This window comes from Struthio camelus, chromosome 4 (assembly GCF_040807025.1).
Source record: "Struthio camelus isolate bStrCam1 chromosome 4, bStrCam1.hap1, whole genome shotgun sequence".
NCBI lineage: Eukaryota > Metazoa > Chordata > Aves > Struthioniformes > Struthionidae > Struthio > Struthio camelus.
The window spans coordinates 20,022,267-20,036,486 of NC_090945.1; the positions used below are offsets into that span (position 1 = coordinate 20,022,267).

The window sequence follows — 14,220 nt, forward strand, 5'->3', positions numbered from 1 at the left end:
ACCATCTTTTTCTGATGTTTTACATGTAAAACCATGTTCTATTCTCAACTATAAGTATATATGAATTCTAGTTTATTAAAATTCTGTTAGGTTATCTTTCTGTTTCCTCATGAGAACCTACAGCTCACTAAGCATCAGCCTAGGCTTGTGTTTGGTTGCATAAAAAAAGTAATTTCAGTGGAGCCGTAACAATTTTTACCCACTGAAGATCTGCTCTTGTGACATGAAGCAAATAGGAATTGTCTTGATTGACTTGAAACATGGATAAAATCCCTATAGTGCATGTATTGACTGTAGTATGCTATAAAAATAAGTATTTTAAAGAAGTGTGCTGACAAATACGTATCACTGATTTTTCAACTAAAATGTCAATTAAAACACAAATAAAATGTTTGATATTTTGTTTCTTGATGGAAGAAATTTTGCTGTAAGCACATGATCAGTTCTGTTTCTTCGTTGGATCTTGTAATTTATCATTCTTATAGAATGTTAAAAAGAGATGATAGATGCTGTCTCAGAAGACAAAGGGATGATCCACTTCTACTTTAGCAGTGATACTTTTGCTTTTTAAGAAGTATTTGAACATTGTTAAGTCGCTAGAGAAAGGGTTTGGGAGAAAATCAGATGCAATCTTACAACAGTGATCCTGTTTGTTATTCTCTAAAAATGAGACCACTCAAAGCATGAGCTCTTATCTGGGCCTTTTCAGTTGTCAGTGAAATGAAGATAAGTTTGAATCTTTGGCTATGAGTTTATTCATCCGTATTCATCTGTGATGTCTTGAAACTCTTAATTTCATACTGATGCAACTTCTGACTTTAGCACAGCCTGTAGCTTAGCCACGTTAGGATGTTCTACTTTGAGTACACTTTAACTCAGAATTAATTTTCTGTTGCAATAGTCCTGGGTCTGAGTTTTGTATCTTATTTTATGTTGTGATCCAGATTGTACTGCTGTTTCCCTATCATGTTACGTATGTGCTTCTGTAAACACACTGAAAATAAATTAGACGTGTTGGTCAGTTTCACTTACGTGAGCTTATGTTTTCATTTCAGATAAATGACACATACCTGAAAGGGGGTGCCTTATGATAATTTGCCTTCAACGTTAAAGGGTATAGATTTAGTTTTGACAGCCAGAGCATCAGTTAACAAATAGCTCCATTCACTTTTGGATAAGCCAATTTAGTTTGCATGGAGATGACAGAATTGGTGTTTTTAATCATTTGGCTTTCTACGTTATTTGGCAAAAGTCTGTTAAGATTAAGAGTTGTTTTTAGTTTGATATATTTTACAATTTTGAATGCAGCTGCCACAGTCACTAGCAATTTTAGCTGCCCTGCAGTCAGGAGAAAAGGCTGAAACTGATTTATATATTTAGCTCTTGTTCTTTGCTACATTCCATGTTTGGAACATACTTCCCTCAGAGCAGCTGTATCTCTCTCCCCCCACCCCCCCCTCTTCAAAGAATCAGGTAGACAGGAGTAAAGGGAAGCAGTTAGATAGCATTATTAGTCATTCAGCACATTAATCCATGTCTATGAATGTGATTGTCTCAATTTCTAAACTTTAACTTTGGTTCTGAAGTTATTGTATTATTTTAATTAAGAATCTTTATCTTCACTTACCTTTCTAGTGGAATGGTTTTATTTTTTCTTATTTTGCAGACCTTTTTCTTAAACTTGAGGTATGCTTTCTGTGTGTTATGGATTTTAGGCATTAGTTTGCACAGAGGAGAGGCCTTCGTGTTTCAAGCTGATAGAACAGATTGCTCTTGGGGAAAAGTTGTTACAGCTGTCTGAGTGAAAATGCTTTTCTAATGTGGGCCACTAACAGTCACATTTAATGTTTTAGCGCTCTTAGGCAGATTTTCCCAAATTTAGGAGTTAGGCTAAGGTGAGTTTCATGAAATCACATGCTAAAGACCTCTAGCATTGACTATAAAGGCTTGCAAAATTTGTAGCCGTTATTATACCAGAAACAGTAAACTAAGCATTTTGAGCTTATCTGAGGTAGAAAGGCAACCAGGATTTTAAGTACGCTTGTACGTTCAAGGTGGCTCTATCTAAAAAGCTAGAAATGCTCCTTTTAAAGAGAGTTATTCGGGAAAAATGGCTTGCTAAATTCATTTTTAATGACCTGCGATAAATAAACTCCAATTCTTTCATCTTCCAGTCCAGTTACTATAGTGATTCGATCACCTAAAGAGTTTTGTAATTCACATCCTTCACTGAGGGAATCGACCTAAATACATTTTCACAGTTGGTTTTGATGTCATTCTCTTATGATTCCTGACCACTTTTTGGCTATCTTGATGAAATATGGAGGGGAAAAAATATTATTATGTTGCACTTCAGAAGAGATGTTTTTGACTTGTGTTGTAACTAAAGACCTAAGCCAAGATGTTCATGATCATAATAAACACAGACAAATCCACTGGAGGAAATTATTACTCAGTATGGAAAAGTTGGGGTTTTTTTCGGTATGCTCAATGGGTCAGAATGAGGCATCCCTTTCTGAGGGATAACTTGCTTCATTTCAGAAAATAAGGGTAGTTGGTGAAGGGAATCTGCATCATCTGCAAACTGCAAAAGAGTTGAATAGTCATTTGATGGCTTTTAGTAGTAAAGTTCACTGCCTCATGAAAATCCTTGACAACTTTTCAGGGATTTTCTGAACAGTAAGAAATCATCAGTTCATCAAACAATGGAGCAACAAGCTTATTTTATTCAATGATGGAGGTTTGGTTTCTAAATGATTCTATATTGACTACTTCATGCTCTTGGTATCCATTAAATGCTGTGGTTTTGAATTAATCAATTCAAAACTATGCCCTCTATTTTTGGTCAGACTTCTAGGTATCACTTTTCATTCTGAGCTAGAAGTGAAACAGCTAGCCACTGTCTGTTTTCATGAGGTGATTCATCTTTGTGAAAAAGCCTTCAGCTGGGACTGAGCTTTAGAAGCAACGAAATGGTACGCATAAATGTAAATATTGGAAAGACCTTCATGTCTTAGTGATTGCAGGCGATTGGGTTTGATGGTTGGGTTCAGACTTTTGAGTTGTCCCATTTTTTGTGAGCGTATTCAGGTAGACTTTGTTTTATTTGGGACTTAAAAGAGGCTTTGTTCTGTAGCCATAAAATAAAGGTAGGCCAAGTTCTTTTAGAAGACTTGTGTATCAGTTTTTGTCATTTTATATATAGATTCCATTTACAAAGCTGGCTACCAAGGTTCTTGGGAATTTGCCTGGTTCTGCTTTAGAATCATATTTTTGATACGCTTAATAATCCATATACAAAAAGAGAAGCTCAGTGTAAATGGACTTTTTTGACTGTTATTTAACACATGGCACCAAATCTTAAATGTTGTTGTTCGGAGATGTATGCGTGCTTCCTCAATAAGCAATTTTCCTCCCTCTCTTATCTCGGAATAAGACTCTGTAAATGAGCCCTAACAGTACTTGGCCTTTTGCAGAAACTGAGCTGGTTTGGGGTGAGTGAACATGTCTGCATGTGCATGTATAGAGGAAGGCGTTGATGTTTGTATCTCAACCTAGCATATTGTTCTGTAATTCATCATCTGGGTTTCCAGCCTTGGAATGACAGAGACAGCACTCTGTAGGTCAGCTGAAACACTATAGCACATTCTCCCTCTGCTGTATCCTGTTGGTTTATGACTTCTTAGGGTCAGAGGGAGCTGGGGTTAATTCAGCAAAAGAATCCTCCGACTGTTATATAAATTCCATGGCTTGTTCATAAATTGTAAAAGAAATTCTGTGGACTGCTTTTTGGGCTTGAAAACTGTGGGCCAAAAGGTTAATTACTTGCCTGAAGTTTCAAGTAACTTTCAGTGTTAACAGTTGCTGGCTGTGGTTTGTGCTTTCCTAGCAGTTGCCCTATACATAGGTATTTAAATCTGGTAATTGCTGTCTCGTGTGTGTTTGTGTGTGTGTGTGTATATATATATATATATATATATATATATTTGTGTAAATATATGTGTGTCTATGTAATATATATTAACAGTGCGTTTTATCTGTCTGATACTTGTATTGTTACTTTCCCGATTAGTTATATCCTGGTGCCTTCTGTCTCTGGGATATAGCACATCAAGTTGTAGAAGAATGGAAGTTGATGTGAGGTAGTTTATTTGCAGGCTCATTTTTTTTGAGTAAGAGAAATGAGGCATGGAAAGGACAGAATTAGTCAAAACAGACATCTTTTACCTACTCTAATACATAGTTTAGCGACTGGTGAGGGACAACTGATGATCATAGAAGTCTTTCAGAAAATGCTTATACATACAAAGATATGTTAAAACACGAGGAAGCATAACCTTAATTTGCTTTTTCCACTACACTTAGTCAAGGTCCTAATACAAAGCCAAGAAGACGACTGCGACTTTGCATCTGTCTTAAATATTTTCCAAAAATGTTAATGATTTTATTTAATGTCCTTTTAATTTAAGTCATGACCTAATGTGGCATTCTTTCATATTATATTCTGTGCTACATGGAAAAAACCATCCTTTGAGTTGAAAAGATTCTTTTTTGAGTTGAAAAGATTCTTTTCAAATTTACTTCCATATACATGAATAGGTATTACTAAGAAATTGCATTAAGACAGTAAAAAGCCTTCAAACTTTTGACTTCCAAATCCTTTATGTCAACATAGTTAAGCTTACTTTTTCCACTGTTTCCACTTCCACAATTAAATATTTTTTTATATGCTTGTGAAAACATTTTGCCATACTCATCCCACATAGCTTTTGGTGATGATTGCCTTCTTGAGATGTCTCTCTTCCTGCCTAATATTATAGCCTAACCTTTGCGATTTCAATTTCATTTCTAAGATTTGATGAACTTGGAATTTATATATATTTCAAGTCCAACTGTGTAAAAATTAAAGTCCAAATTTTGCACTCATGTCAAAACTTCTGGATAACCAAATGTTAATTGTGGAGTTATAATCAAAATCTTTAGGTATGAACACTAGTTCAGTCATCCGTATGAATATAAAAGACTCTAAAATAGTTGAAGGAAGTCGTAAGTTGATATGCAGTGTTTATCCTGTTTATTGCTGTATAAAAATGTCTCCACAATTTTAAGAGCTAAACAGGCAGCTGTGCATTGATACACCTAAGAAAAGATGTGCATCCAGGGCTCCTCAGACTAGCAAATCTTCTGGCGAGTTGTGTTATAAGTTATTTATATTTTCCTACTTAACAAAACAAAAGATAAAAAGGAAGCTTGAAGGAACTTCCTCTCATATCACAATGAAGTATGTTCAAAAGTGTGTCTGTATCTAGTCAATGAACAGCTTGCTAATGTCTAGATAGGTTGTTTCTATTCGATAACTTATAGATGATCTCTCTCTTTTATCTACTGAACTAAAAAAAAAAAGCTTGCAGAAGGCCTCAAAGGTAAGGATTCTGCATTTCTAAACCTTTCAGTTTATACATCATTGTCCTGTTTATCTTGAGACAACAGTTAAATCTTTAAAAGTACCTGTAAAGTTTCATGCAGCTGTCAGCTTCTTGTTGTCTGCTTCCAGGAATGATGAAGAAATGTTCTTATAAGGGATAGATTGTTTGAATGCTAGCGACATCTTTAGATCAAGTTAATTACACCACTTAACTGATTGATTAATGTATATAGCTTAGAAGATTTGTTTCAGCATTGGGTTCACTGAAGTAATAAGTTTTAGAGTTCCTTTCATGAGGAAACAAAATCATTTCATTCCACTGGTAGATGCGAAGAATCGAACTTTTTATTCTTTAAAATAAGCGTCTGGGATTTTTATTTGTGACTAAAATTTGTAATAGTTCTCTAGAACTGATGAGAAGATAACTAATTAATAGTGGTGGTTCATGCCTCACTGTAAGAATTCAGAAAATCTTGTATATTTTGCAGGGTTCTTGCTAGTCTTTATGGTTCCTTCAGTAAGAAACAAGTAAGACGATTGTATCATGAAACTTGTGATGGGCTAGGTGGGGCAAACATTATGGGTTAAAGGTTAAACCAAATAGGTACTTCCCAGTAAACGAATCTTCTCAACTATGAAAGTATCATTTCCCTGCCTCAAACAAAAAAGCATGTTTAAGTACTTAACAAGAAAGGCTAGTAAAAAAAATTTGGTTAAAACAATCTATATTTCTTTTCTTTTGAAAAGAATGGCGTTCAGGTTTTTTTCTCTTGGTAAATGTAACCCTTGGTAGTGGATGGGAAATGCATTTGGTTGAATCACATAAAAGCAATCCTCGTTCTCCCTTGTGTCTGGAAAATACACAAATATTGGATCTCAGTTAGAAAGCATTCACAAATATGCAGGCGTACTGTTATTCATCATCAATGAAGAAAAACAAAAGCAGAAATAATTAATGTCTTAAGTCTGCCCAGTCTGAATGTCAGTTAAAATGAAGAATGCTTAAGAAATCGCTCTGACTGACTGACACCTGAGTACTGTTTCTGCATTTCTCTCATGCAACGATTATAGCCTGTGCAGGACCACTCTCCTCAGACCAGTCAAGGAATCTCACTTCTTTATGTACATGTGTATTTGGTGTTTCTGGGTCTTGTCTTAGCTGAAATCCAGAAGTATTTTATCTTTCAAGTCATGAAATTACTTAGCTCTTGTCATGAGGGAGCTATTCCTGTGTGGTTACTTCTGTGCCTTCTAAACTGCTAAATTTGGAGTGGTAACTTCAATGGTTGAAAACGAAGCAGGCAGGCTGGAGTTCTGTATAGGGCAGAACACTCTGCTTATTGTCTAGTGCAGATGAATGGTGAGGCTTGTAAAGAGAGCATTTTGCTGCTGCAGTTGGCCAGGCTTCTTGATCACTGTCCCATAATTTACCCTTGCTAGAATCCCTAGTTAAAATTATAAAATGCTTAAGAGACCTACAGTATGAAACGCTTTTGAAAATGTTGCTCTGTATCTATAAAACTGACGCTTCCACAAAGGAAGAAACTTCTAATTGTGAAGAAGAGAAACTTTTGTCTCCTATAAGTCCATTTGACATGCTACACAGGTTGTGTAATTTACCAAATATTTTTTAAACAGTAAATATTTAATCTTTACTCAATAATCCCTTTTTTTGACTTTTTCTGATTTAAGTTCTATTGAGGTCATCTGGCTCCTTAAATTCCTATGTAACTTCATTTCAATTCCTTATGAAGTTCGTTTCATTTGGAAGACATTCAGTTCTCTCTCTCTTATTTTACCTGTGTGCCTTTGTCTCTGTTAGTGTGCACATATTGTAAATACATTAACTGAATCTCTATATAAACTTCCTTTTTACTTTGATGGGAGCTCCATATACAGAGCAAGAACAGCTGAGGATAAATGTGTAAAGTTGTCAAATGCTCTATATAAACAGATAACGTTCTAAAGCATATGTCACAGATTATAATTTTGTCCTATCCGTTAACCTTTTGCCCATCCTTACTTGCTGTTGAGTGCTGTCATCACCCCAGATTATCTCTGACTAAAAAGAGCTCTTGCAATTCCCTTTCTGGGCTGCCCTGTTGATCACCTGGTATGGAGTGTTGCATGTGTGATCCAGATGGCCCTTTTGCCTCCAAATTCCTTCCCAGGAGAACTATCTTCCTTTCACCAGAGTCTGTGGTGGTATATTCCCCCTTCTTTCCCTTCCCCTTTCTCCCCCTGGCCCAAGTCAATATTGGGATGCTCTCACGTTAGATGTTTAAACAGGGTTGTACTTTAGCATAACCCTTTTGAAAATTGACTTCTTAAAATAATGTGTCCAGGTTTTTTTTTTTAATATATATAAATCACCTTCTAATCGTTATAATGACTAGTTTGATATCTGAATAGGAGTGATAATTAGAAGATGCCAAACGGTCTGGAGAAGATTTTTGAGGGCTTTTGACAAGGCCATAATTATCCATTAATTTATTAAAATGAAAGAAAATAATTCCTTTTCATGATCTGATGTTCAGTGCAGTTTGTGATAAATCCTTTTGATGTCAGTAAGTGTTGACCTAGACCTGATTATACGAAATCCCCCAAATGACCCAGCATTTGAGATGAACATATTAAAAAAAAAAAAAAAAAAACCTCAACCAACCAAACTAACAAATTCACTGCATAGTTCAAATTTTTATTCTTTAATACAGCAATTTATATACCTTTCTGCATCTTTATTGGAACTAATTTGTAAATTAATGCTAACATACACAACTGAGGTTTTCATTCCTGTGACAAAGCAAGATACATGGAAATGGAGATGATAAATATGACTGCACATTTAACAGAATGAAGTAGAAGTAATGCCAATATATAGTTTGAAAAAGTTCCCTGAGACTGCTTTCCATGCCGAATGTAATAGTTCATCAAATTCATACTTTTGCATACTCTTGACTCTCCTCTCTGTGCCTGTCTCCCTTTCTGTTGCTCTCTTCGATCTCTTGCTGCAGTCTCTTTGGATTAGAACTTTTCTCTATTAAAAGTTCCTAAAATGCAGTCACCTAGTCTCACTTGATAGGAATGTATTAATCACCTGTAAAATAGGTATTTAGTTTATTTAACTTGAGGTCATTGATCACTGGCATTGATGTTTATATCCGGTTTCTACCTGATTTTGTGATTTTTTTTTTTTTTAAATGGCTAAATAGCTACTGAAAACTGTCATGGACTACAGGAAATGCAAAATACATCTTGGCAATAGCAACACATATAAGTAATTTGAACTATTTTGTCTCCTCTGCTTTCTTAAATGTCTGACTGTGGCAGTTGAGATCTTGAGCAATTAATAATGAGTATTTGGTTTATTTCTTAATTGTTTTGCTCCCAGAGATATCTGAGTTTGGGAAATCTGGCTGCTGAACTCGCTAAAAATATTACCTTATTGCACCTTTGATTGCAAATGTCTTGCAGAAAATTGGTTTTTTGAGTTGAACTGAGATGGAAGAATCTCATGTTTAAATTTAACTTTTTATGCTATATTAAGGTCCAGTAAGTATTGTGAACAATCTCAAGCTAGATATGTAGACACTTGACAAAAGAGATATCAATTCTATCATGGCATTTTACTTTTCAGATCAAGTTCCCATATGGTTTTCAATCATGGAATTGCTTTTCATAATCCTTGTATTAGGGTTAAATTTATTTTTATTATGTTAAAAGCTTTGTTTTTATTCATACCAAATCTATAAGTAGAATGTCTAGACTTTGAATTATATTAAATCCACTGCAATTTATTTAAGGATTACTTATTTGCAGATATTTGTGTAAAAAGGCCGTTAATGTGTTGAGCAATTTGTTCTTGGACAGCAGGGATGTGAGTCAACTGTAACTGGAGGATAATCATAGCCTTTATTACTACCATGTTACTTCAATATTTTGCTATTTTTAATGGTAGAAATCGTTCTTGGTTTTGTTGCATTCACAACACTACTTCTGGGCATGTTGACTGGACAAGCTGTCAAATTAAGATGCATTTAATGTGCCTACTGGATGTTGATACTGTGCTAAAGTAGGAAGCCTGGTGAAGTGTTCATAGCAAAGAGTGCAGTTCATATTGTTCAGCTGTGGTTTACTGGCAGAGTTGCAAATGATAACTAAGAAGGTCAGACCTTCTTTCAGATATGTTTCAAATGTGAAGTCTCAGGATTAAGGCTTGGGAGTGTATTTGAAAGTTAAAAGAGCGCTCCTTGCCCCTCCCCCGCTCTATATTCATATTTCTTTGTTATAAATCAAAATCTAAAAAATATTGCTTTGTGAAATAACATCATTTTTGAAAACTTACCCTACCATTGACTGCAATAGAAAAGGTATTATATTCAGAGGAGCATAAGTTCATTCACTTTAATATGATATCCCTGGTAAGGATTTATTATTGCATCCAAAGAAACAAACAAAAATTTAAAAAATGCAGAATGCAGATAGCATAGCTGTTAATCAGTACCTGTTAGCATCAAGGACGCTACCCAATGTCTTTCCTCACTTAATATGTTGTTATCATGCATAGACACCAACACTAAATGCAAGAAAAAAATTGAGTTTGTCATAGGGCAAAGAACTTGCTTTCTTTTTTGATGCATAGTAACTCCTTTTTATGGAGACAGGAGAAATAGGTAGAAATACATGACCTGAGCAGTTATCAGAGAATGAACACCATTTTATTTCCTCATCTTAGTCATGCTTATTTTTAATCTTCTCCACAAACATAGCAGATCAATTCCTTTCCTGATCAGAGAAGATCTAGAAATCTCTGAGTATATATTGTGCATGAATTGATCTGAAGCTTAGTTTAGAATTGCAGCGCTTACAATTGATTTTTGATGGTCTTTGCTTGATTGCAGACAAATGTGAAAGTGCTGATGGATGTCGTCACCTTCCCAAGAACTTCTATCACATTGCTCTTGCTCTCCCCTTTTTCTTAATGACACTTCTTAACCCCTCCAGAGTACAGAAGCCTCTCATTTTTAGACTACTGCAGTAGTCCTGTATGAAACTTTGCACTTTAGCACACCATGGAAAATGTGTGGGAAGAGTACATTTCACGTTCGTTATTTCAAATCTGTCTGTGTTTTTCTCTTGTCATTTTATGCGGTTTACATATTGCAGTATTAGATAAAGGAACTGCAGCTCATGTTCATCTTATAGGACTAAGAGTGAGATAGACTGTATAAGACTTCCATTGGGGAACGCCTGCTTCCCAAGTAGTCTCATTGAGGAATCTATAGTTGGGGTCCTTCTTATGAGCAGCTGACTAGTAGCATGAATAATGTTTGCTTGGTTTAGTCCAAAGCAAGGATGGAAGGGAAGTTAATTTTTACCGGGGAGACAGAGGTTAACATGTAGAATAGTATTAACCTTGTCAAAATTTGCTGTCCAAAAGTTTAGGCATCTAATCTGAATTAGTTGCCTAGTCTCCTTCTACAATAAATAGTGAAAAAGAGACATTGACAGAGGACATTTAATTCCATTCTAAGACAGGCAAATAAATTAGGCCCTTTCCAGAGAGCAGTTCATCCTAACTTTACTTCATCCTTGATTTCAGTGGGATTCAGAACAACTAGTTTAGATTAGACACCTTATTTTTAAATGGCTGAAGTCAAATGAGGGGAATCTTACTCTTGCTCACAGATATGATCACCTTAAAATAATTTTTTATTCAAAGAAAACGTATAAAACATATAAATATCATATATTTCATACGCAGTGATGCAAACTTGTCTTTGGACTGATTATAATGAGGCTAAGAAATTTATTCTAAGAACTTGACTGTTGCAAGCACATATTTGTCCTAAGTGGCCCATAGTTAATCTTGTAAAACCCTAGAGCTCTTTGAGGTGGAAGATAAGTTATATATTTAAAAAAAGATTTACAGCACAAAAGAAACACTCGCTTATGTAAGTGCAAAGGCAATTGTATATATTTTGGGCGTGGAACCTATAGGCTACAGGTTTAGCTGAAAGAGCGTAACAAAAAATAAGACCAGGAGTGAAATTATTTGGGATCATCTTCAAGTTGTTTTACTGACAATTACTTATAATACAAAGGTGTGAGAAGTTGTTTGTATAATTTAGAAAAATACAAAGTCACCAGGTATCAATGTCCACTCAGAGCTCACAACCTGTGTTACATGGTAAACCGAAATTTTGGAACAATGGAGAATTTTGCAAATTTATAGTACAAAGTAGCTCTCAAAGCCAGTCTTTGTCAGGTATAACATATTGATCTGAAGTCATAGTGTTGCCCTCTACTGGCGTCTGCTGAAAGCTGTTGAGGCCTTATTCATCAAGTATCATAAGCTCCATGATTAATTTCTGAAGGACATTGTTAATAGATTTCAGACAAACTCAAAACCTTCCCTTGAAAGCAGAAATCTCTTTAAAGAGATTTGGGGATGGGGAGAGAGAAGACGAGGAGGGGGGTACAACTCCTACCTGTCAACACTCGTCTGCTTACAAACTGCTGAAAACTTTACTTTCTACATTCAAAAGCCCTAAAACATAAAAATGTCAGCTGAATTAATTAAATGCTTGAGCACTGACAACTGTTGGAGTGTTTGAAGGATGTAGGCATGATTTAAAGACAGCAAGGGTCATGAGAGATAGTGTCACATTTCAAACAGATGTGAAACTGCTCATTGAAAACACAACTATGACACAGTAATTGTCATTGTCTTAAAAAAAAGTCAAATTCGCACAATTTTGCTTATTGAGAGATGGCTGGGTACAAGACGGAAAAATATTAGTATTTCACAAGTACTTCAGTACACCGTTTTTGCTTTGTTATTTAGATAACTCTGCATTAACAGAGTTATCCAAATAATAAAAGAACAGAATCTTCTTCTAAAAGATGATTTTTTCTTTCCTTTATTTGAGTAATCCTTTTATCACAAATGCCCTCAAATCTCTGTATGCTTTGTGACTTTATGGAGGTTTTGTGTATGACAGTGACTATTAGTGCATCAGCTCTACTTTATACGCTTTGGGTCCTTCTGAAGAACTGTTTCTGTAGGCATTCTCTACTTTTTGCCGTTCTTTAACATTTTGTTCCTAGGAAACAAAACATGCAGTATCTTCTTACTGAGCAATCTTGGAGGGAACACCTCATGCAAGAGGTGAGAAGAGGGATGAGTGTTTCTTTGTCCAAGTCAAGATGGATGTCCCTGTTATTAGGGACCATGAAGCTTTAAAGGCTGATCTCTGTTACTGTCACTCTCATGCACTCTGATCTTTGGTTTATCAGTGAAAGAGGTCTTAAGTTTTTGTAGCTGTAAAATATAGGTAATCTTACTTGCTTACCTATTTTCCAGGATTGAATTTGAGTGTTAGTGTTTGTCTGACATCTGGATTATGCTGAATATCTCTATAAATGCAAGGACTCTTTCATGAGCAGAACTCTATGCGTTGACTGGCAGAAGGGGCTTTGTTTAACTTGCATTTTCAAGTAAAGGTTTGTTACCCCTTCAGCAATTTGGTTGTGCAGAACAGAACGGAAAGTAGTTATTGTATGTTAACTTGTTGAACTGTATTTTTGTAATAGAAACAATCTCATATTTGTTCTTAAAGCTCTATATACAGGAAAAGGAGAGACTAGAGTCAGATTCCAGTACATTGCCTAAAAAGTTCAAAAGTGAAGTGCCCTTGGGGAATTATAAAGCTTTGTAACTGCTTACAAATTATGGAACTAGCTTAGAAACTCTTCATTGTGTGATTGTGCATGGCTCAGTATCCACATTACGCTGATGTGGATTTGGTTAGATCAGCAAGATCAATGCTAAATGACACCAGTTTAATAGAGCATTAAACTAAATACTTTTAAGATACGGGATGCTACAAGGGAGATGCTGGGAGCCTTCTGCTTTCGGTTCAGTCATAAATTCTGACACAAAAGTTGCTAAAACTTTCATAGAAAGATATTAGCTAGCTTTTAGCACAGTTAGGTCAGACATAACATTCAAAGAGCCTATTTTATATTTAAATTGGATTCTGGATGCCCAGAGGGCTCTTAATAATGACCAGATGTGAAATAAGAGAAATGTTTGGGAGCAGTTAATGCCTAACCATAAAAGTGACTATGTGCAAGTTACTGCAGAATGTGTGTGTGGGGGGGGGGGAGGGTTGGTGTATTTTTGAATGTGTCTCGGTGTGTATTCATACCTTGCTAGGACAAAAATCAGGTGGCTAGGAGTAATATTTTGATCCAGCTGTGAGTTTTTGTGTAATTTTCCTAGTGCTTAGATCTTTCTTTTTGTTTGAACTGAGCATCAAGACAAGGGCAGAAAGATGTACCTCAGTTTGACAGAGAGCGTGCTGTGAGGCCTTCATGTACTGAGGGCGTTTTTGTAGATTCTGATATTTTTCTTGCTTTCAGGTGAGCGTCCTTACCAGTGTCCTTACTGCGACAAAGCTTTCAGCAAGAACGATGGATTAAAGATGCACATTCGCACTCACACGAGGGTAAGTCCTACACAAAGATAAGTGTAGTTTAGTTGCTTTTATGGTTACTTGTCTATGAATCATGTTGGGGGGAAAAATAAACAGCTGCTGTTTATATAGAGATTAGGCTATATCAACCAAGATATGCTGTACTTCTCAAAATAAAAGGCAAAGAGTTTAATTGTTAACTGTTAAATTCTAACTGTGACTCCCTTAACTGACCTTAAATTTTTTCTGTGTTCAGTTTCTGATATGTTGAAATAACAATAATAGTACTAATTTCTTCCTGTAATCTAAGTTTAT

General features: G+C 35.5%; 1 protein-coding gene across 4 annotated transcripts in view; it reads left to right on the top strand.

The window, feature by feature from the left end:
- PRDM5 (PR/SET domain 5) overlaps positions 1–14,220 on the top strand; it is a 93,142-nt gene that overhangs the window by 57,827 nt on the left and 21,095 nt on the right. For all 4 annotated transcript variants that reach the window (XM_068941678.1, XM_068941677.1, XM_068941675.1 and 1 more), the window contains one exon: positions 13,853–13,938. In XM_068941678.1, coding sequence (XP_068797779.1) covers positions 13,853–13,938 — 86 coding nt within the window. The remainder of the gene's footprint in view (positions 1–13,852; positions 13,939–14,220) is intronic.